We start from the raw sequence: 25,031 nt of genomic DNA on the forward strand, positions 1-25,031 counted from the left end.
TGCCAATATTATGAATGAGCTTGAAGGTAGATTCTTCCCCAGTCAAGCTTTCAGGTAAGAAAAGACCTTGACTGCAGCCTTGTAACACTATGAATAGGGGGTCCAGCTAAGCCATGCCTAGACATCTGACCCACAGAGACTCTTCTTCAGACTACAAGCTGTTTTTTTTTCTGGGGGTAGTTTTACGACTAGATTTTTATTTTGTGGGGTTAAATTTAGTTACCTGTAATACCTTTCTTTCCTTTGTTTGGCAAACTCCTATTCCTCTTTTAAGATTACTTCCTCTCAGAGGTTGTCCCTAACTCCCCACCTCTCAGACAAAATGAAGGCCCTCTCATCTGTTTTCAGGTCTTGATATCTTTTTATAGACTCAGAAACATAATATCATAGCTACTATTTATAGTAGATTTACATTCTCCATGAAGATAGGAACAATCGTCTTTATAACCCTAGTGCCTCACTTGGTGACTTGCTATAATAGTTCAATAAATGTTTAGTGACCGATAGTGAAAGAAGACAAAGAGTCATAATAAGTCAGAGTACACAGAATCTTAGCGATTACCTAGTCTAATTTCCTAATTTTTCTACGGCCTACTAAAACATCTTAGGTTTTTTTCCTTCTAATTTTAGAAGTATTACAAATCTCCCAACCCCCACTTTATAGGTTATGAAAACAAGGTCACAGAAGTAGAGATTTATCCACTTTTAAGCAGCAGAGTTGAATTTTGAAAAGAGATCCTAACTTTAGCGTCAACCTTTTCTATTACGTCAAGACTGTAAAGACTCTGTAACCTAGTACACATCTTAGAGTTTCATAAAGTATCCTAAACAAATCTTTGTCATAGTTTATATAGGTAGAAAAAATCCTGCCCCATAAAGAAATTTCAGTTCTAGAAATTACTCTCTTGGTATCAATAAAATGAAGGACAATGTCAGAATTATATGCTCAGGGCAAGGCAAGTATGAAATTTAGACTTGGGAATAAACTAAGATTATTTTAACAGAAGGTAAATAACAATGGTTAATATAGTATACCATATGATATTCTTGTCTAAGGAAGACATGCAAATAAAAACCTGTTTACCTTAAAGATTCAGATAATGGTGTTAAAGTGCCATCTCCCCTATCTACTACACGAAAGAAATTCAATTGATCTCCTTCTCGGTATACCAAAAATGTAACTTGTTTGTTGCAGGAAGTCTTCTCCCAGACCTCCTCTCGACTGGAATCCAGGTACTCAGCCATCTCCCTAAGTGGGTCTTCCACAGGAACTACAAATGACAAAATTGATAAATAAACTTCCATATCATTTGATGCATCTTGGTACAGCGACAGAACATCATGTACTGAATCTGAACAACAGTGCTGTACATACATGATATTCTTCAAATAAATCTCTGAACTTTTTACAGTTAATATAGCACACCCTACATTACATGAGAGAAATTAAACACACTATTATATTGTTATGTCCAAATATGTGAGTATTTTCCTATGTCAGTACAGTTGGTGTATTTGCTGATTCTATGGAATTATTATATACCTATGATTATTTTCATTGCACACCTTCTGCTTCCCACACTTTCAAATACTGGCTCTAATAATAAATAATTAAAAAACAACATAAAACTTCCCACATACGTTAGATTACCAAAATACACATACACGACTAGGAGGTATATGTATGAAATTAGAAGCCAGTGAACCCCTATTTTTCTTTCTACTTTTATCAAAAGGCTGATTACCCTTAACATGAAGTTAGGTAATTAAAAATGCACTGTCGTCCAGTCAATTACAACACATAGTGACCTATAGGACAAAGTAGGACTGCCTCATAGGGTTTTCAAGGAACAGATAGTGTATTTGAGCAGCCACGCTCTTAACCACTGTGCCACCAGGGCTCCTTTTAATTACCTAACTCAGAACACAAGTGGGCCACTAGTGTACTAAAACTGCAACATGTGAAATGGTTGGTAAGTCATTTGCTGAAAGTATTCTCCCCCTAATGTCCTGGTATACAGTGAGGTGTCCAGTCAAAGCACATGAAGGTACACAGGCTGACTGGGGTCACTCCAAAGCCCCATACAGCTCCAGCGGCCCAGAGAGGTGCTCAGGACTCGAATTTTACTACAGCCATCATTGCAACACAAAGGCACAAGGGAAAAATCAGTCCAAAGGACAAATGGACCATATGTACCACAGCCTCCATTAGACTGAGTCCAGCACAACTAGATGGTGCCTGGCCACCACCACTGACTGCTCTGACAAGGAACACAACAGAGGGTCCCTGACAGAGCTGGAGAAAAATGTAGAACAAAATTCTAACTCACAAAAAAAGACCAGACTTATTGGCCTGACAGAGACTGGAGAAACCCCTAGAGTATGGCCCCTGGACACCCTCTTAGCTCAGTAATGAAGTCATTCCTGAGGTTCACCCTTCAACAAAAGATTATACAGGCCCATAAAACAAAACGAGACTAAAGGGACACATCAGCCCAGGGGCAAGTACTAGAAGGTGGGAGGAGACAGGAAAGCTGGTAATAGGAAACCCAAGGCTGTCAAGGGAAGAGTGTTAACATGTTGTGGGGTTGTTAACCTATGTCATAAAACAATATGTGGACTACTTGTTTAAGGAAAGCTCGTTTGTTTTGTAAACCTTCATCAAAAGTACAATTTAAAAAAAAGGAATGTCATCTTCACTGATCAATGGAAGAGTAATGTACAGAACCATTCTTACTGATAAACTTTGATGAGAAATGTTTGTTTTTACTTTTGCCATTGTAATTATATATGCTTTGTGATCTTATTTGGCTACTACACTGATCTTCACTTTTGCATTCAATATTAGTGGGTAACCAGTGGCAAGTGGGTAACAAAAGAGAAGTTCAGAAATATGAAGGCTGGAATAAAAAGATCTAACACATATCTAATCCAAGTCCCAGAACTGATGAACAAGTGAAGCCATGATGCAGGAAACAATAACATGTCCAAGAGGATAAGTGAAAAGAAATACATGCCTATACACACTGCAGTACAACTGAAGAATGTTAAAGACAAAGAGAAATACTAAAAGGAATCAAAGAAAAAGAGATCACCTTAAAAGTTAATTAGTAACAAGATTTCCCAACAGCAACAGGGAAAGACCAATGAGAGTGGAATTCAAAGTGTCAAGAGAAAGCAACTGAGTACCCTGTAAAATTTCAAAAATGAGGGCGAAATGATTATGTTTACAGATTAAAAAAAAAAAAAAGAATTTATACCAAAAGGTTTTGCTACAGAAAATTCTGAAGAATGTACTTCAGAAAGAAGAAAAGTAATTCCAAAAGAACAGCCCGAGCTGTTAGAACGAATGTGAGCAAATTAAAATTTATATAAACTGTCAAAAAAAAAAAAAGAGAGAGAGTGATCACCGGCTCATAGGGTAAATGTTCCAGCAGCCCCTGAACCCTGAACTTGGGAGTCTAAGTAACGGATCCAGGAAAAAAAAAAGAAGCTTGCTTCCAAAGCCATTCTCATGTTATGCTGCAGAAGCATTTGTTCTGTCCTAAAAGGTACAACAATTTCCCAAGCCGCATAACTTTCACTCAAAGAGCTTATTTACTAAAAGAATCACAGTGCTGTATTACCCTTAAAAATAAAAATAATAAAAAAAAATAGCTTCACAGAAAACTACTTGAGTTTAATAGGAAAATATTAAACTCTGAAAGTAATAAGGTAAAAACATTAAATTGTTCCCATATCCTAAATTCATTACTAAAACCCAAAAACCAAACACTGCTGTCAATTCTGAGTCACAGCAACCCTGTAAGACAGAGCAGAACTGCCTCATATGGTTTCCTAGGCTAAAATCTTTACGGAAGCAGACTATCATGTCTTGCTCCCATGGAGTAGCTGGTGGGTTCGAACCGCAGACCTTTCAAGTTAGCAGCTGAGCACTTAACCACTCTTCCACCAGGGCTCCTTAAATACAATACTACCACTAGTAAAAAACTCTTAAAGGATTTTAAAAAATAAACTTAGAAATATGACAAGATTTTGTCTTATTTTATAAACATAATTATTTGGATATTTTGATTGACTCTGTCCTACGCACAAAACGTAAATATCAAGATATTTTCAACAAAATTTTTGTTATTTTTAAGTTAATGCTACATTTTCCACATTATATTAATGGGAAAGAAATAAGAACTATCATACCAATTTACCAGCTGCTGCTACCGCCAAAAGGAGGGACTTTACTAAAATATTAAAAGAAGATTCATCCATATAGATAAGTCCTAGCTGCTGATTTTTCAATTCACAAACCAGGCATTTAAAGTTGTAGGAAAAAAATTATGGTTACAAAGCTTCAACTACTAGAGGGCACAAACAAAAAACCCGTTGCTGTCGAGCTGATTCTGAATTGCAGCAACCCTATAGGAAGAGCAGAACTGCCCCATAGGGTGCCCAAGGAACAGCTGGTGGATTCAAACTGCTGACCTTTAGGCTAGCAGCCAAGCTCTGAACCACTGTGTCACTAGAGGGTAGGGATGCCTTTAATGTTCATTTTTAAAAAATAGTAAAAATATACGTACGCTATTTAACTTAGAATCTGTAGTAGTTATAGTCCTTCTCATAAACGTACAAAATAATTTTAATCCTAGTCAGAAAATGAGGTGTTCTGATTAAATACTCTGGTTTAAAGACTGTACTATTCACAAATAACCAACTTTCAGAATATAATACAATGGAATTCACATGTCATTAAACACTTTGTAATTCAATGTAAATTTAATGGTTCTGTAAACACTTAGGGTTCTTTGACTATACTCAGAGTGGTTACTATACACATTACCTTATGTCATACAGGAAAACTTCATGAAAGCCAGTTAGCAGAAAGTCCACCATACCAGGAATGCTAGGTAACCATCTCTAACACTACCTTTTTTCCTTCCAACCTGTGCAAAACAGTTCAGCAACCTAGTAACACAGCTCACAAAATTCTCTTGAGTTAGCTAGGAAAAAGATGGTAATAACGCTATTTTCTCATCAAAGTTATGAAGCATACAGACATAATTTGACTTGAGGAATTAAGCCAACAATGGAATCAATACTTAACCTTAAGTTTTCTGGTTGGTGAAGGGTCAAACAAATTGAAGGCCTTCCCCAAAATGAGACCGACAAAGCAGGAATCTGAGCAGTCTAGGGACTCCTGTGTTTGGTTTGGATTCATGTCACATAAATGAATTATGGAACAATATGAATGCTCCGGGCTTACCACGTGGTTACAGCCATCTTGTCAATCAAGTCTCTGCTCACATGTCATCTCTGAGAGCCCCTTCGCAGTCATCTTCCTACGACCTTACTTTCACAGACACTATCACATTACCCTATTTCCTCCATAGCACTTATGACTACCTGAAATTATGTAATTTCTTTACATGTTTATTATTGTCAGCATCATACAAGCAGAGACTCTGTCTACCATGTTTACTGCACTTGAAACATTATACTGAGCAATCTAGTAAAAGCTCAATGTGTATTTGCTGAATGGATGAACAGATTCCCAGAGACTACGCACATTCTGGGAAAGGATGCAACAGGGCCGTGGCAATATCCATGAAACCCAGATGCATCCCAAACCAAACCAACATGCACCTTTGGAGTTTCCCAAAACAATCATTATTCCACAGTCTGAAGATCTAGTGGATTCAATAAGCAACAAGACTGGTATAAACCTAAACACAATGATAGCATAATATTTATACATGGCATCCTATTTCCCTTCCCTGTACTAAAACCCAGTGCCGTACACTAGTGAGGCTTATTTTGAAATCCTCCTGGGTTGAATCAGGAATCCTGAGATATTCCGAGTCTTCTAAGACCTAACAGCAGAGAGAGACCTGACTAAAACCCGAGGCTATAAAAACACTTATTGGCTTGAAGGTTATCATTAGTGAAATTGTTTGAATATATATGATTTTAAAATATGCCTACCTTTTCTAGTATTTATAGGTCCGCCACGCATAGCCAATACCAGCTTCAAGGTACAACCTTCCGAAATGCTGTGGATAGTTAACACAAGAATAAACCATAACCATCAAAATGCACTCAGTGTCAAATATACACATATTAATATGCTGGTTTATCAGGCATAGCGCCTACCCTCTCAAATATAAAAAAGATACAGCAATGTGAATAAATGTAATGTGAACTTATTTACCTGTCTAAATAATGAAAAAGTGAAAAAGTTCTCAATAGCCTTAAATCTGATATAAAATCCCCGAATAAAAATACTGGAAAGGACCTCTATAATCACTTCCCATGTAAGAAAAAAGAGGCCCAGAGAAGAAAGGAATCTTGCCTCAGATCCAAAGTGTTAGAAAAAGGTAGAGCCAAATCTACAGCGTCCTGACTCCCAGGGCTCTTCCATCTATTTTCCACACTGCCTCTCACCCCTCTGCTCTTTCCTTAAGTAAAGACTTACTCACTATGTGAGAAGGGAGAAAGACAAGTTGGCGGATATGACAATCTGCAATCGCTGGTACACGAAGTGCCAAGGAGTGCTTAAATGAAAAATGAAAGACTTACTGGAGACTAAATTCCTCTTACCCAAGACTCTGTGAAAATGGAAAGAAACGGCATTGAACCAAGTGGGAATAGATCATATTCAGAGAAGATAAAAGAAGGCAGCAAGAATAGCAAGACATAAAAAGGCAGGGGACAAACAGCCTAGCATGATAAAATGAAAAGGAAAAACAGAGTACAAGAAGGTAAGGATCAGGTAGTCTGGGGTAGCCAGCCAACAAATCTTAAAGGTCAGGATTTATATTGAACTTAAGGGATCAAAAAACTATTCAGAAGAAGAAGAGACATGATCCAAGGATTCAGAAGAAAAACACTGTGTTTGGGGCTGTTGTTGTATAATACTGAGAGTCTATAACATAGCTAATATGCAATTACACTCACTTGTAATCATTCAAGCAATAATCGTCTTCAAGTTCCATGTTATTCCAAATTAAGTGCTGCTGACAGATGGGAATACCTTAGGGAAGGTTATAAAAAAAGTTATTAAAAAGTTCAATAGAATCTACAAAAGAATCTGATATAAAGCTATTTTATTAAAGAACTAAGAGTACTAATAAACACATTTCTAAATTGGACGCTAAGTGCTTAGTTAAATTTAAAAAACCATAGGAAGAAGGCATGGCTAAAAATAGATATAGCGCAATCCACTCACTTCAGAAAAGAGGCAATTGAGGCTTAGAGCAGTGTTGTTTCGGTAACTCTCTGGCTCTGAGATAAAGTATAAGATTAGGGATTTCTTGAGGAGCCTTAAGGAGTTTCCCACAGCTCTCATGCTGCACAGACAGCAGTCTTTCCTCAGCTACAGCCACTGGTGAGGTACATCATGAACGAACCATGCACACGACAGTTTCTGTCTTTACATTTCTGTGATGTTAAATATTAAGGCAGATTCTACACTCGAGCAAAATTAAGCTTTTAATTTTTGATGAACTGCACATTTAAATGCCCAAAGAAAATTTGGACTACATTACAAGGGCATGAACGTTATTTACACAACAGAACATTTAATGGATACTGATTTTGAGAAAAATGTTTTACAAATATCTTGAATACTGGCTTCTCAAACTACTTTTGCTTCTAATGTTATAAGTCTTGAATAATAAGTACTATATGTATTACCCTTTGGAAACCCTGATGGCGTAGTGGTTAAATGCTATGGCTGCTAACCAAACGGTCAGCAGTTCAAATCCACCAGCCTCTCCCTGGAAACTCTACGGGGCAGTTCTACTCGGTCCTATAGGGTCGCTGAGCCAAAATCGACTTGACGGCAGTGGGTTTTTTTTTTTTTTTTGGTATTACCCTTTATTATCATAAGCCAGGCAATATTCTAAGTGCTTAACCTATATTTTCGCAACTTAAGCCCAACAACCTTAATAAGTGGATACCAATATTATCACCATTTCACAGGTGTTAAAATGGAAGCACAGAGAAATTACGTCACACACAGCAAGTATGTGATGGCCCAGAGGTGGGAAGCCCCGGCAGGCTGACTGCAGAGACTTCACTCTTTACGCTACTCAGTCTCTAGAAAATCAGCCTCCATAAAGCGGAAGTAGCTGCTGGGCGATACGTAGTGCTGGCTGTGAGTCGACTTGAGTGTCTGCTAAACGTTCACCAAATGTCCCAAACGACCGTCATGGAATAAAGCCCGTGGGGGTAGGGTGTAGGTACACATATCTCTCCCAAATGGAAAAATCCATGTCCTTTGCTTCCAGCTAAAAGAGAATACCAGTAAGGGAAGGTTTATAAAGCTGGAATTTATTTCACTTTAAAAGTATTTTAAATGTAAATGTACCAAGGTTATCTTTTCAAACAAACTGAGATTTCACCAGCCTAGCTTGATAAAGCAATTTGAGAAGATGACCCACGTTTACATTTAAACAACACGATATAGTATTATTTTGGAATGGCAACTTCAGAGCCGGCATGGAGACGATAACAGAACTGTTTGAACACGACTCTCTAATCACTTTTAATACACTTAGCCATCATTTAGTTGGCTAAAAAAAACAGACAGAAGGTTGGCAGGCAACACAAGTAGGTGTAAACCATCTAAGACAGAGCTGTGGTCCGGACGGCTGCTGGAGCTGCTGGATGACTTTGAGAACTTCGTCAGCCTCTTTGAACCAGGGCTCTTTAGACCACTAACACTTTTGGAATCTCGAACATAAAAGATGAGCCAACTTTGCTTTAAGGCAGGATTACCAAATTTAGCAAAGAAAATTTGGCAATCCAATTTAAGAGTGGCCCTTTGACTTTTAAACTCAACTCTTATTTCTTGTACAACTAAATCTAGATAAATTAATTTCTATAAAACAAACATGTCTCCTCCCCCAAAACATACTACTTGTATATAAATTTTTTATTTGGTGTTTTTAAACTTTTTTCAAATAAAAACATCTACTTCTTATTATAAAAATAAGTCACTCATGAAAAAAATAGACAACACAGAAATACATAAAAACTTTATGTAATCCTAACACCTGGCAGAATCTACTCGTAACATTTTTTGGTATGTATCCCTTTGAATTTTGTTTTTTTAATAAAGTTGGAACATATTTTGATAGCTGTTTAATAAGCTGCTTTTTTCACGTAATATACTGTTACATTTTTTCATGTCAAAAAAAAAATACGCATGGTTTTTAATGGCTGGATGGTATTCCAGTATGTTTCCATCGTAATTTATTTACCCAAACCCCCTACTAAGAGATATTTTCACCTACCCAATTTTTCACTTTCTCAAAAGCTGTGATAAAGTGATATCTGTGTTTGAAAACATATTTATATATGTATTAATTATTTATATACCTATAAACAATGTATACATAATAAATACATAATTACTCAAATATGCTTCTTTCTGTATTTTTTTAGAATTTTCAGATTGGTGTGTGTGTCTGAATGTGATTTTGCATACGTGTGCATGTTTGGGAACAGGTTCGTATCTGTATTTGGACTAAATCACAAAAGTAGCATCAATATGACCCCTGGGTAACTAAAGACAATGGTGGATCATAGCTCCCAATTTCCAATACTTCCTCCCAAAACAATACAGAACATGAAGTGAAAATGAATATAGACAGAAATCTCAGTGTAACCTGAAATAAGTAATTCAATTTTCAAAATGATTGTAAGTAAATAGGACAATAACCCAACCTGAGCACAGAATGTCTCATGCGTTTATCCCTACAGAGTAGACTAAGAAAAATACAGGAAAGAAAGAAGGAAGCCAGTGGTAGGCCTAAGCTATAAAACCGCCACCATCTAAGGTAACTCTAAGTCTGAATATTCTTAAAAAAGGATTCTGGTATGCCAGATTACTAACTACCACAGAGGGACTTAAAAGTCACACAATTTAAAGGAACTTCTGAGGAAGGTAAAAAACAAAAGAGGAGTGTCTTTTAGTAATTCAGTAGTCAGACGGAAAAGAACCAAGAGGTGAAAATTTAGAATCCTCAAGACAAAAAAGAACCACAAAATCAGAGGACTCACAACTCCCCTCCTCCTCCACCACCACCATATTAAACATTAAAACATCCACGAAAGTATCTGGTCTTTCGCAAAACTATACAACTTCTAAAAGATAACATAGGAGAAAGTCTAGGTGACCTTGAGTTTGGCGATGACTTAAAGCATTTGCCAAAATCCACAGGAATGTTCAACACAAGAGTGAACCATAACATGAAATACGCTTCACAGGAATGCAAGATGTTAACAGCCGGAACAAAGTGCAGGGGTAGGGAGTTATGGGAACTCTGCACTTTCTGCACAATTTTTATGTAAACCTGAAACTGCTCTAAAAAATAAAGTATATTAATTTTAAAAATCTGGTCTTTGCTATACTAACATAAAAACAGGCACCATTAAACCAAGAATCTTGTGAAACACCCCCAACCAAAACCAAACCCATGGCTGTCGAGTCGATTCCGACTCATAATGACAGGACAGAGTAGAACTACCCCACAGAGTTTCCGAGGAGCAGCTGGTGGATTTGAACTGCCAGCCTTTTGATTAGTAGCCAAGCTCTTAGCCACTACATCACCAGGGCTCCATAAAACACCCCAATACCACAAAAATGAACAAAAGAAAAATTAACAAATTCATACAGACCTAATGGTAAAAAACAGAAAACGTAATTCCACACATATGAACCAAGGAAATTTCACCCAGAAAAACAATCACGAAGTAGAAGAGAACTGTAAGGCCATACTTCTGAGTTAAGAATATTCGAATAGGCATGTGAAGATATGAAAAATCATCTCGAATCAGAAATTAAAAACCCCAAAATGGAAACTGTTGAAGAGGGGAGGGATGAAAAGAGGGTTGACTGAACTCAGAAAAGTACAAAAAAAAAAAAAAAAGGCAAAATTACCTCAGAAAGGAAGAAAAAAATTACTAGGTGCCCAAGAGATAAGAGACTATTATACATATCTAGCAGGGAACAAGGCAGCAAAACCAAGAGAATGAACATGACATAAAAAAAGAAGATGGAAGGTAGACCCCCCCTCAAAAAAACCAGAATAATATTTATATTATCAAAGTTCCTGGAAAAGAAAACCAAAACAATGGTATACAAATAGTATTCAAAACTATAATCCTGGAAAGTTTTCCAGAAATAGAAGATCTAAATCTATACACTGAAAGGATCCACTGGGTACCTGGGAAAACTAACCTGCAAATGTATGTTAAGTGTGGCCACTACCCACCTGTCAGTGCAGGCTTGTGTGCTGCTATGATGCTGAAAAGGTTTCAGAGGAGTATCTACACTAACAGAGACTAGGAAGAAAGGTCTGGTGATCTACGGAAAAATCAGCCACTGAAACTCCCATGGATCACAAAAGTCTGATCTCATTGTGCACAAGGTCACCATGGTCAGGGCCAACTCAATGGCAGCTAACAACGACCACCAACTCCAAGACATATCCTAGTAATAAAACTATTCAACTTGAGTAATAAAACTATTCAACTTGAATGATACAGATGAGAAATTCTCAACATCTCCATGAAAAGTAAAATAATTTACAATGGTAAAAGAATTAGACTGGTATCAGGCTTTTCAAAACTAGCACACAAAGCAAGCGCACAGCTGAAGCATTAAAAAAAGAGAATAAGAAGTGTGAACAGAAGATTTTATGTCTAGTCACACTGTCCTTCGAGTATCAAGATTTTTAAGAATGCTACCTAGCCAGCCAACTGGGAGGGACAGATATCTGTGCCCATTGCAAAGAAAAGTGATCCAACAGAATGAGGAAATTATCAAACAATATAATTAATATCATACGCAAGTAAAATTTTCCTGAAGATAATGCAAAAAATGGCTGCAGCCATACACTGAGAGGGAACTGACAGAAATTCAAGCTGGATTCAGATCAGGACATGGAATGAGGAACATCATTGCTGATGTCAGATGGATCTTCACTGAAAGAGGAGACCACCACCAGATAGATGTTTACACGTGTATTATTGACTATGCAAAGCCATATGACTAAGTGGATCATAACAAATTATGGATACTATTGTGAAGAATGGGAATTTTGGAACACTAAATTCTGCTCATTTGGAAACTGACATAAATCAAGAGGCAGTCCTTCAATGAGAACAAGGGGATGCTGAATGGTTTAAAATCAGAAAAGGTATGTGTCAGGGTTGTATCCTTTCACCATAACTACTCAATCTGCATGCTGAGCATACAATCCAAGAAGCTGGACTATATGAAGGTGAACATAGCATCAGTATTATAGGAAGACTCATTAACAACCTGCAATATGCAGATGATATAACCTTGCTTGACGGAAGTTAAGAGGATTTGAAGCATTTACTGATGAAGATCAAAGACTACAGCCTTCATTATGGTTTGCACCTCAACATAAAGCAAACAAAACTACTCACAACTGGACCAATAAGCGACATCATGATAAACGGAGAAAAGATTGAAGTTGTTAAGGATTTCATTTTACTTGGATCCACAATCAACAGCCATGGAAGCAGCAGTCAAGATATCAAAAGACACATTGCATTGGGTAAATCTGCTGCAAAGGACCTCTTTAAAGTTTTGAAGAGCAAAGATGTCACCTTGAAGACTAAGGTGCACCTGACCCAAGCCATGGTATTTTCGATCGCATCATATGTATGTGAAAGCTGGACAATGAATAAGGAAGACCAAAGAAGAATTGACGCCTTTGAATTGTGGTGTTGGCGAAGAATATTGAATATACCATTGACTGCCAAAAGAACGAACGAATTTGTCTTAGAAGATGTACAACCAGAATGCTCCTTAGAAGCAAGGATGGCAAATCTTACATACTTTGGACATGCTGTCAGGAAGGATCAGTCCCTGGAGAAGGACATCATGCCTGGCGAAGTACAGGGTCAGCAGAAAATAGGAAGACCCTCAACAAGGTGGATTGACGCAGTGGCTGCAACAATGAGCTCAAGCATAACAACGACTGTAAGGATGGCTCAGGACTGGGCAGTGTTTTGTTCTGTTGTGCATAGGCTCACTAGGAGTCGGAACCAACTCGACAGCCCTTAATAAGAACAACAACAATCTCTCATGAATTTAGATGCAAAAATTCTCAACAAAATTCTCACCAATAGAATTCAATATCATATCATATCATATCAAAAAAAAAAAAATACACCACGATCAAGTAGGATTCACATCAGGTATGCAAAGATGGCTCAGTGTTAGAAAATCAATCAATGTAATTCCATCACATAAATAAAAGGAAAGAAAAGAATCACATGATCATCTCAATGGATGCAGAAAAGGCATTCAACGAAGTCCAACACCCATTCCTGATAAAAACTCTGAATAAAAGAGGTATAGAAAGGAAATTTCTCAACATAATAAAGGACATCTATCATTCTTAACGAAGCGAGGCTGAAAACATTCCCCTTGAAAACAGGAACAAGAGAAGGATGCCCTTTATCACCACACCTATTTAACACTGTGCTGAAAGTTCTAGCTAGAGCAATAAGACAAGAAAAAGAAGTAAAGGGCATCCAAATTGGTAACTGTAATGGTTAAGATTGTGTGTCGACTTGCCTGGGCCATGATTCTCAGTTATTATATATGATCATTCCCATGACTAAATCTGCTGTGAGTAGCCAAGCAGTGGAATGGGAGTTTCCTTGGGGGTATGGCCTGTGTTCGAATAAAACCATTCTGGCTTTTTTTGCTCTCTCTGGATCCTGTGGCTGCCTCCTGTTCTTCTAACCTCCAGCTCTTGGGACTTGAGCTACTAGCTTATCTGCAGACCTTGGGATTCGTCAATCCTCACAGCCTGAGAGCGGAGCCCTCCTCTCCGATCTGCCAATCTTGGGTTCCCCAGTCCCTGTGGCTATGTGACTCCAAAGAAGAATCTATCCTGATCCATGGTCTTGGGACTTTCCAGCCTCTACCACTGTGTGAGCTGTTTCCTTGATATGACTCCTCTCTATATATATTTATATGGTTTACTGGTTTTGCTTCTCCAGAGAACCCAGCCTAGGACAGTAATGAAGAAGTCAAACTGTCTCTATTTGCAGATGATATGCTACTATACGTAGAAAACCCAAAAGACTCCACGAGAAAACTACTGGAACTAATAGAAAGATTCAGCAGAGTAGCACAAAACAAGATAAATACACAAAAATCCGCTGGATTCCTACACACCAATAAAGAGAACAATGAAAACAAAATCAGGAAAACAATACCATTTATAATAGCCCCTAAAAAAAATAAAATACTTAAGAATAAATCTAACCAGGGATGTAAAAGACCTATACAAAGAAAACTGCAAAACACTACTGCAAGAAACCAAAAGAGATCTACATAAATGGAAAAACACACTATGCTCATGGTTAGGTAGACTCAACATTGTGAAAATGACAATTCTACCCAAAGCAATTTACAAATACAATGCAATCCCAATCCAAATAGCAACAACATTCTTTAAAGAGATGGAAAAACTAATCATTAACTTTATATGGAAAGGGAAGAAGCCCTGGATAACTAAAGCACTACTGAATAAGAAGAATAAGGTAGGAGGACTCGTGCTACCTGACCTCAGAACCTACTATACAGCTATGGTAGTCAAAACAGCCTGGTACTGGTACGACCACAGATACATTGACCAATGGAACAGAATTGGGATCCCAGGTGTAAATCCATCTACCTACAGTCACCTGATCTTCAACAAGGGCCCAAAGTTCATTACATGAGGAAAGGACAGTCTTTTTAACAGATGGTGCTGGCAAAACTGGATGTCCAACTGCAAAAAAAATGAAACAGGACCCACACCTCACACCATACACAAAAACTAATTTAAAATGGATCAAAGACCTAAATATAAAGTCCAAAACTATAAAGTTCATAGCAGAAAAAATAGGATCAATGCTAGATGCCCTAATACACAGCATGAACAGGATACAAACCATAACCAACAACACACAAACTCCAGAAGATAAGCCAGATACCTGGGACCTTCTAAAAACCAAACACTTATGCTCACCAAAAGACTTCGCCAAAAGGGTAAAAAGAGAACCTACAGCCTGGGAAAAAAATTGGGGGTATTACAAATTAGACAAAGGTCTAAGCTCTAAAATCTACAGGAAAATCCAACACCTCTACAATAAAAAGACAAATAATCCAATTTTTGAAAATGGGCAAAGGAAATGAACAGACACTTCACCAAAGAAAACATTCAAGCATCTAACAGACACAGGAAGAAATGCTCGAGATCACTAGCCATTAGAAAAACGCAAATCAAAAACACAGTGAGATACCATCTCACCCCGACATTACTGGCATGAATAAAAAAAAAAAAAAACAGGAAATAACAAATGTTGGAGAGGCTGCGGGGAGATCGGAACTCTTATGCACTGCTGGTAAGAATGCAAAGTGATTACAACCATTTTGGAAAATGATATGGTACCTCCTTAAAAAGTTAGAAATAGAAATGCCATAGGATCCAGCAATCCCACTCCTAGGAATACATCCTAGAGAATTAAGAGTCGTCACACTAATAGAAATAGATGTATGCATACCCATGTTCATTACAATATTGTTCACAATAGCAAAAAGATGGAAACAACCTAAATGCCCATCAACAGATGAATGGATAAACAAACTACGGTACACAGACACAATGGAGTACTATGCAACCATAACGAACAATGATGAATCTGCAAAGCATCTCATAACATGGATGAATCTGGAGGGCATTATGCTGAGTGAAGTAAGTCAATCACAAAAGGACAAATATTGTATGAGATCACTACCGTAAATACTCATGAAAAGGTTCACACAAAAAGAAACAATCTTTGATGGTTAAGAGGGAGGGGAGGGGCGGGGGTGGAAAAACACTAAATAGAGAAGAGGTAAGTTTGCTGAAGGGTAAGACAGTACACAATACTGGGGAAGCCAGCACAACTTGTACAAGGTAAGGTCATGGAAACTCCATAGACACATCCAAACTTCCTGAGAGACTGAATTGCTGGGCTGAGGCTGTGCGGACTATTGTCTCAGGGACATGTAGCTCAACTGTCATAACATAATTTATAAAGAAAATGTTCTACGTTCTACTTTGGTGAGTAGTGTCTCAGGTGTTAAAAGCCTGTGAGTGGACATCTAAGATACTCCATTGGTCTCACCTCTTTGGGAGCAAGGAAGAATGAAGAAAACTAAACATACAAGGGAAAGATTAGTCCAAAGGACTAATGGACCACATCTACCATGGCCTCCACCAGACTGAGTCCAGTACAGCTAGATGGTGCCTGGCTACCTCCACAGACTGTTCCGGCACAACAGAGGGTCCCGGACAGAGCTGGAGGAAAATGTAGAAAAAAATTCTAACTCACAAAAGATCAGACTTACTGCCCTGACAGAGACTGGGGGAACCCTGACAGCATGGCCCCCGGACACCCTTTTAACTCAGTAATGAAGTCAATTCCGAGGTTCACCCTTCAGCCAAAGATTAGACAGTCCCATAAAACAAAATGAGACTAAAAAAGCACAACAGTCCAGGGGCGAGGACTAGAAAGCTGGAGGGGACAGGAAAGCAGGTAATAGGGAACCCAAGGTCAAGAAGGGAGAGTGTTCACATGTTGTGGGGTTGTTAACCAATGTCATAAAACAATATGTGTATTAACTGTTTAATGAGGCACTAGTTTATTCTGTAAACCTTCATCTAAAGTACAATAAAAAAATTAGGAAAAAAATGAAGGTGAAATAAGAGATTTTTTAGCAAATCAAAACTTAAAGTAACCTAGAAATAGAAAGGAACTTTCTCAATCTGATAAAAGATATGTATATTAAAAAAAAAACTGTACCATACTTAATGAAATATTGAATGCTTCCCCTAGACGTCAACAGCAAGGCAAGGATATCCTCTATCACAACTTCCTATTCAACATTATACTGGGGGCTTTATTCAATGCAGTAAGTTAAGAAAAAGAAATAAGAGGTATCAAGGTTAGAAAAGAAGTAAAGCTATCAGCAACCACAAGAGACATGTTTATTAATAAAAATGTTAAACCCAAAAACCACTAGAATTAACAAGTGACTGTAGCAATGTCACTGGACGCAGGGTTAATACACAAAAATCTATATTTTATACACTTTTAGCAAACAGAAAGTGAAACTGAAAAAATAATACAATGCAGGGACAGACAAAAAGGCCAATGGAAAAGAAGACTCTGAGACAGATGCACATACACGTTCAGCCATCTGAATTACAATAAAGGCCGCAATGCAATTCGGTGGAGGAGAAATGGTCTTTCTAAGTAATGGTGCTAAAGCAATTCATTATCTGATTGGAAAAAATAAATTTACTTCATAGTATATTGAAAAATTAATTCAAGGTGGATCATAGAATTAAGCTTCTAGAGAAAATATAGAATATCTTGATGACATTAGAACAGGCATATTTCTTAAAACAGAAATCAAAAAGTGGCAACAATAAAAATATCTAAATTGAACTTAATTTCAATGAAGAACTTCTGTTCATCAAATGACACAATTAAAACAGTATAAAAAAAGGCAAGTCAAAGTTTGAGAAAAGATATTCACAATAAACATATCCAACAAGGAATCATATCCAGAATACATAAAGAGCTCCTACAAATTAACATGAAAAAGACTGACATGCCAATAAAAAGACCCAGGAAAATAACTGAATATAATAAAAGAGGATATTCAAATGGTCAAAAAGCCTATGAGCAGTTTCTCAACAGCACTGTTTATTAAGGGATGCAAACTAAAATCACAATGAAGAAACACTACACTCCCACCAGAATGGCTAAAATTAAAAATTTTAAAACTATCAAGTGTTTACAAGGGTACAGGGCAATTGGAACTCAAACATCACTGGACATTGTAAACCGTTCCAGCACTCTGGGAAGCTGGCAGTATCATATTTTTATGCAAAGAATACGTGCCTCCTGCATTTATTTGCCGACCATTCTCTCCTCTCGTGAGGTATTTTTATAAGTGCGCTATGCTAATTTTTTTACAGCAACATGTGGAAAAGGACTGGCATGGCAGAGCTTGTGAAGGCGTCTCCCGGGGGGAGGGCGAAGACAGCAAACAAATGCTGTTATTTGTGTTAAAATACAATATCTACTAAAACAAATTAAATATGGCCCATAAAACTCAGCATCCCTACCCTAGAAATATACCCAAAAGATCTATGAACCTACGTGTGCCAAAAAACAAACAAAAAAACATGTACAAGGATGTTCATAGCAGCATTATTCATAACAGCTCTAAACTGGAACAACACAAATGTCCACTTAAAGTGGAATGAATCAATAAGTTTGTTATATTCACATAAAAGTATGTTGTATCACAGTAAAACTGAACAAATTATAGCTACTTGCCACTAAACCAATGTTAAGTGGAAAAGGCAGTCACAAAAGAACATGGTTCTGTTTAAGTGCAAAAACTGTCAAAATTAATCTACAGCTGTCTGTGATGCTCAAACCCAGCACATCCCAAAGTTCTGACCTTTGATGGACTCCTGGGAGATAATCTCTAAGAATATCCTGCTTGGTAAGAGTTCATCCGGGGCCTTGGGCCACACCAGACGGTTTATGATAACAATGTGATTTACAGTAGGGGCATAGGATCAACAACGCAGGTCAGTCATGAGAGCACTCCATGCCACGCGGGTAACCCCCAGTAAAAATCCTGGATACCAAGGCTCAGGTGAGTGTCCCCGAGTAGGGAAATATTTCATGAGTGTTGTCATACATCATTTCTGCAAGAATTAAGTACTGTCCATACAACTCCACTGGAAGAGGACAACTGGAATCTTGTGCCTGAGTCTCTCTTGAACTCTGCTCTATATGCCCTTTACCCTGACTGATATTAATCTGTATCTTTTTGCTGTAATAAACAGTATAGTGAGTGTGATGGTCGAGGTTGTGTATCAACTTGGCTGGGCTATGATTCTAAGTGGTCTGGCAGTTATGATGTAGTTTGGTAGCTATGCAATAATGTAATCACCTCCATGATGAGAACTGTTATGAACAGCCATATCAGCTGAAAGGAATTTTTCTTGGTGGCGTGGCCTGCATCCAATATAGGTGGACTTTCTGGCAAAGTTCGTTGGCTCTTGCTTGCTCTGGATCCTGCAGGTAGCTCCGTTCATCTGACCTCCACTTCTTGGGACTTGAGCTAGCAGCTTACCTGCTGCTCCTGGGATTCATCAGCCTCTGCAGCCTGTAAGCAAGAGGCCTGCTGTCTGACCTACTGATCTTGAGTTCGCCAGCCCCTGCAGCTATGTGAGTCAGGAGAAGCCTCCAGCCCGACCCATGGACTTGGGACTTTCCAGCCTCTACAACCATGTGGGCCATTTCCTTGATAGAAATCTACTAATCTACATATTTATACGCTTCACTGGTTTTGCTTCTCTAGAGAACTCAGCCTAAGACAGTGAGCATAGGAGTTTTTCTGAGTTCTGTGAGTTCTTCTAGTGAATCACTGAACTGGGGTGATCTTGAGGACCCTTAACAACAACGGTGTTTCAAATCAGAATGTTCCAGGTCAACCTTGGGGAGAAGGAGGAGGGTAGTGAATAACAAAGGGTGTAAAGGAGGCTTCTGCCCTCTTTCTTGTTCTGGGCAACATTACAGAGATGCATTCACTTGTGATAAGTCCTCAAGCCATACGCACGACTTTTTATGCATTTCTATGAATGTTATACTTCTAAAAAAAATCTTGTTAAAAAACAAATTGAGAAAGCCAATATATTAGAAATCATGTCCATTCTAGGTTATTTTTTATACTGAATACATGTACTCCTACTCAACACTGACAATTACCATTTTAATACTTAAGATTACATTATACGGTAAGTACATATGCTACATACAAGTTTTAAAACAAAGATCTGGAAATTAGTTTTTAAAACACTGTATGAACTTAGCCACCTCACAAACTGCAATAAATACTGGTAGAAATAAAGAGGGTTATGAGAATGAAATAGAGAAGGAATGGTATATGCTTAGAGAAGATTACATATGTAACCTCACAAATAGAAAATAATATATACCAGAAAACCACATTGTAATTAAATACAGTAAAGAACTATTAAACATCATTCTGGATTTGCTTCATTCATTCACTAAATATTTGAGTGCCTACTCTATATAAGACATTATTCCCTGAGCTAGAAATACATTGAGTTAAAATAAAAAACAACTCTGCCCTTATGAAGTTCAGGTTTTATTTGAAACTAAAAATAATAATAACTACTCTATCCATTCATCCTTATACTTATCTATAATACAATGCCAAGTTAATCAACACTTTAATACAGCAAAGTAAGGAAAAAAAGAGTGATTGCTAGTGGGTAGGAATGTATTTTTGATAAAACAGGTAAGAAAGGCTTAAGAAATTACATCTGAGAACTTAATGAAATAAAAGAAAGAACATGGAGGATACCTGGAGGAGAAGATCCCTGCACGTAGGAATAAGCTGAGCTTGTTGAAGAAAGATCAAAAATGCAAGTGTACCTCAAGTAGAATTAATAAGATGGAGAGTAATGGAAGATAGACTAAAAGATATGTGTAGGAAAGACTATATGCAACACTAGAAGTTTGGATTTTACTCTGAGTGTGACAATAAGCCAAAGGAGGGTTTCGAGCAGGGGATCGATATGATCTGCTTTTGCTTAAAAAAGAAAAAGTTACTTATATTACAGCAATGCAAATAACTTCAACATTTTTGCTTTTGACAGACTTCATTTATCCTGTTATAGGGATTTCCTGGTGGTCCGCCAACACACACACAGTAGCCCAGTTTCATACCATCACACTGCTTAAAAAAAAAAAAAACCGCCAACACACACAGTAGCCCAGTTTCACACCATCACACTGCTTATTTTTCCCAAATTACCACTTCAATCCCTCAATTCTCTACTTTCTCCATAACAATCAGAGATTTAAAAAAAAAAAAATCCTCCCATTTTTTCCATACAAACAGCTTCTTCAGGATTTTTAATATCAGTAGGGAGTAAGAAGACTGGTCCTCTGATACCCATGTTCTAAGGGACTCAACTTCTACTCCAAGAAACTTATCAATGTATTTCTCCCAAAGTTCTCTCAAAGAGAGAGAGTTGTTAATGTAATAATGTTTTCAAGCCATTATGTCAGTGATAGAAAGATATTTTCTTAGAGAAAAAAAAAAGAATCTATCAAAAAGGAAAAAATATTTCCACTAGAGAATCAGATTATAGATGAGAATTAGAAAATAAAGCATTTCCAATAACTGAGATTACAGTTAGACTAGCAGAGCTTTACTCTATTGCCTTCCCAAAAAATTCAGTGAGAAAAATTAAAACAAAAAGAAAGGAAAAAATTCCACCTTCAGAGAACGAAAGAAAAATCCATAACCTGAAATCACAAACTATGAAGACTTTATGCAAAATGCAACAGAGAAATGTGAGCCAAAACTGAGGGCAATGAGAATAAATATACTGCCTCCTCAGACCTAGGGCACAAACAAGCTTCTTTAAAAGTATACAGAGGAAACTTCTGCTTCCAGAGAAGACAGAATAACAGGGATCAGATGTACTTTCCCACTCGAAACAACAACAAAGTCAAAATATATAAAACAATGAACATCAAGACACTGGAATATCAAGAAATAAAAAGAAAGTGATCTGTCCCTTAAAGAGGAAAAGCAAATGAAGTGAGCCCTGAGATTGTCCCAGCTTACTACTTTGAAGAAATTCCAAGGCATGGTATACACAAAAAAAAAATAATAATAATCTAGTCGTTTCCGACTCATAGCGACCCTGTGCAATGCCCCATAGGGTTTCCTAGGAGCGCCTGGCAGACTTGAACTGCTGACCATTTGGTTAGCAGCCATAGCACTTAGCCGCTACGCCACCAGGGTTTCCGTGGTATATACAGGAAGGGGAAATTGAGATGAAGATCGGCAGACACTGAGATGAGAAGATGGAGCTAGAGACCAGTGAGACAAAGCCAGCTGAGTTCACAGAACAGAGTACAAGGGAGAAGAGAACTGCACACCAGTGATCTGCAGACCCCCCTCCTCCCATACATTCAGCAGAATACTGATCAGCATATGCTTTTGAGGAAACTACCTGAGGCCAGGAAAAAACATCCGAGAGAGAACAATGCCCAGCACTCACACAGGGCCTGAAATCTGGCCTATTCCCACAAGCTAGACTGGAAAAACGTCATAATTCAGGTGGCAATGGATATGTACTCAGGAAAATATTGTCTCAACAATGGGGAATGAATAGACCTAGAATGAGCACTACTCCAATGCCACCTAAAAACAAATCATAAAATCGGTCATGGAAAAAAATCAAGTGGTTTCAAAGTAACTTAAGATTTATAAGGATACAAAAACACCCAGCACCGCAAAATGATACATATCAAATAATGAAAAATAAATATCAAGATTTATCAGAATGCAAAAATACTCATCATCCAAAAATAAAAAAACTCGTGATGTTTGGCTTCCAGTCAAAGATTGTCAGGCATGTAAAGCAAGAAAATATAACCTTTAATGAGAATAATGAATCAAAGCCAACACAAAACGATACAGATGTCAGAATTATCGCAGAAAGGCATTAACAGTTACAATTGCACTATGTTTGAAAAGTTAAGCAGAGACATGAAAGATTAAAAAAAAAAAAAAAAAGACTCAAATCAAATTTCCAGACATGAAAACTACAATGGCTGGGATGAAAAAATACCCCAGGTATTAGATTAACGGGAAATTAGGTATTACAGAAGAGATTGGTGAACTTGAAGACACAGCTATGGAAAATATGCAAAATAAAACATGGAAAGAAGAAGAATGTCAAAACATGAAGAGAACATCAGTTAGCTATTGGACAGCCTCAAGAAACCTAATATAAAGGTAATTTGAGTCTATAAAGGAGATGAGAAAGGGGAAGAAACAGAAGACAGTAGATCAAAATATTTTAATGTATTGAAATTAAAAAAAAAAGTGTCAACACAGAATTCTATATCCAACAAAAAAATCTTTCAAAATAAAGGTAATTCAACTAGAAGAATGTAATCAATGTTACTAAATGGCACATGCAGAAACTGTTGAATTGGTGTATGTTTTGCTATGTATATTCTCAACAACAAAATAATTTTTTTTAAAAACTGAAAGTGATTAAGAACATGAAAAGACAAGGATTTTTATACCTGAACAAATAATGGATGAAAAATTCCAAATAAGAAGAAAACTATAAACTGAAAGATGCAAGAGGCTCAATAAACACCAAGCAACAGAAATATATATAGAAGGCATATATAATCAAGTTGCTCAAAACCAGTGACAAAGAATCTTAAAAGCAGCCAAAAAAGGGGGTGGGGGGGAAGGGCTTCTTACATCTAGGGGGAAGAAAATAAGGATGACAGATTTCTTGTCAGAAACAATTCGAGAAGACAGTAGAGCAATACATTTAATGTACTGAAATTAAAAAAACAAAATTTCAACCCAGAATTTTATATCCAGCAAAAATATCTTTCAAAAATAAAGGTGATTAAAAAAATGAAAAGACAAGCCACAGACTTGGAAAAAAAAATTGCAAAACTCATATCTGATAAAGGACTTATAGCTAATATACAAGGAATTCTTAAAACTCAACTAAAGAAAACCAACGACCCAGTTACAAAATGGGCAAAAGATCGGAACACATATCTCACCAAAGAAGATCTGTGGATGGAAAATAAGCATATGAAAACATTCTCAACATCATATGTCATTAGGAAAATGCAAATTAAAACAAGATACCAAAACCCAAACCATTCCAAACCCACTGTCATTGAGTCGATTCCAACTCACAGCAACACTACAGGGCAGAGTAGAACTGCCCCATAGGGTTTTCAAGGAGCAACTGGTGGATTCAAACTGCTAACCTTTTGGTTAGCAGCCAAGGTCTTAACCACTGTGCCACCAGGGCTCCAAAAAGATACCACTACCTAATTAAAAAAAAAAATCTTGTTGCCGTCAAGTTGATTCTGACTCATAGCAACCCTACAGGACAGAGCAGATCTGCCCCATAGTTACCAATGCTGGAAATCTTTACAGAAGCAGCCTGCCACATCTTTCTCCCATGGAGAAGCTGGTGGGTTTGAACTGTTAACCTTTTAGTTAGCAGCCGAGCACTTAACCACCGTTCCACCAGGGCTTCTCATACACCTAATAAAAAGCCAAACCCAAACCCGTTGCCTTCAAGTCAACTCCGACTCATAGTAAGCGTATCGATCAGAGTAGAACTCCCCACAGATTCTCCAAGGAGGGCCTGGTGGATTTGAACTGATTACCTTTTGGTTAGCAGCCATAGCACTTAACCACCAAGCCACCAGGGTTTCCCATATGCCTAATCAACTAGCTAAAATCCAAACACTCACAACCCCAAGTGCTGGTGAGGATGTGGAAAAATGGGAACTCTCATTAATTGCTGGTGGGAATGCAAAACGTGATAGCTACTTTGAAAGACAGTTTGGCAGTTTTCTTACAAAGCTAATATAGTCTTACCATATAATCCAGCAATTGTGCTCTTTGGTATTTACCTAAATGAGTTAAAAATTTATACAAAAACCTGCACACAAATGTTTATAGCAGCTTTATTCATAACTGTCAAACCTTGGAAGCAAATAATATCTTTCAATAGGTGAATGGATAAACAAACCACGGAACATCCATACCAAAGAATGTTATTAAGTAATAAAAAGTTAGCTAACAAGCCACAAAAAGGCACAGAAGAACCTTAAATGCATAAAGTAGAGGGTCAGCGAAAAAGAAGAAGATCGTCAATGAGATGGACTGACACAGTGGCTGCAACAAAGGGCTCAAACAAAGCAACAATTATGAGGATGGCATAGGTCCAGGCAGTGTTTCATTCTGTGGTATATAAGGTTGCCATGAGTCAGAACTGACTTGATGGCAGCTAATAAGAACAACAAGTGAAAGAAGTCAATTT

The 25,031-nt window shown here is 37.5% G+C and overlaps 1 protein-coding gene across 9 annotated transcripts in view; it reads right to left on the minus strand.

Annotated features, from left to right (window-relative positions):
* ZFAND4 (zinc finger AN1-type containing 4) overlaps positions 1–25,031 on the minus strand; it is a 138,323-nt gene that overhangs the window by 58,817 nt on the left and 54,475 nt on the right. For 6 of the 9 annotated variants that reach the window (XR_002785508.2, XM_064269822.1, XM_023547160.2 and 3 more), the window contains 3 exons: positions 6,949–7,024; positions 5,977–6,044; positions 1,085–1,271 (listed from right to left, as the gene is read on the minus strand). Coding sequence is in view for 8 of the 9 variants with exons in the window: in XM_023547157.2 (XP_023402925.1) it covers positions 1,085–1,271; positions 5,977–6,044; positions 6,949–7,024 (331 nt within the window). In the remaining variant the exon portion in view is untranslated. Of the gene's footprint in view, positions 1–1,084; positions 1,272–5,976; positions 6,045–6,948; positions 7,025–7,219; positions 7,829–19,057; positions 22,590–25,031 lie in introns of those variants that run through there. The other 3 variants (XM_064269820.1, XM_064269821.1, XM_023547158.2) reach the window with 3 other exon arrangements.

The sequence above is a fragment of the Loxodonta africana genome, chromosome 16 (genome assembly GCF_030014295.1).
Source record: "Loxodonta africana isolate mLoxAfr1 chromosome 16, mLoxAfr1.hap2, whole genome shotgun sequence".
Lineage (NCBI taxonomy): Eukaryota > Metazoa > Chordata > Mammalia > Proboscidea > Elephantidae > Loxodonta > Loxodonta africana.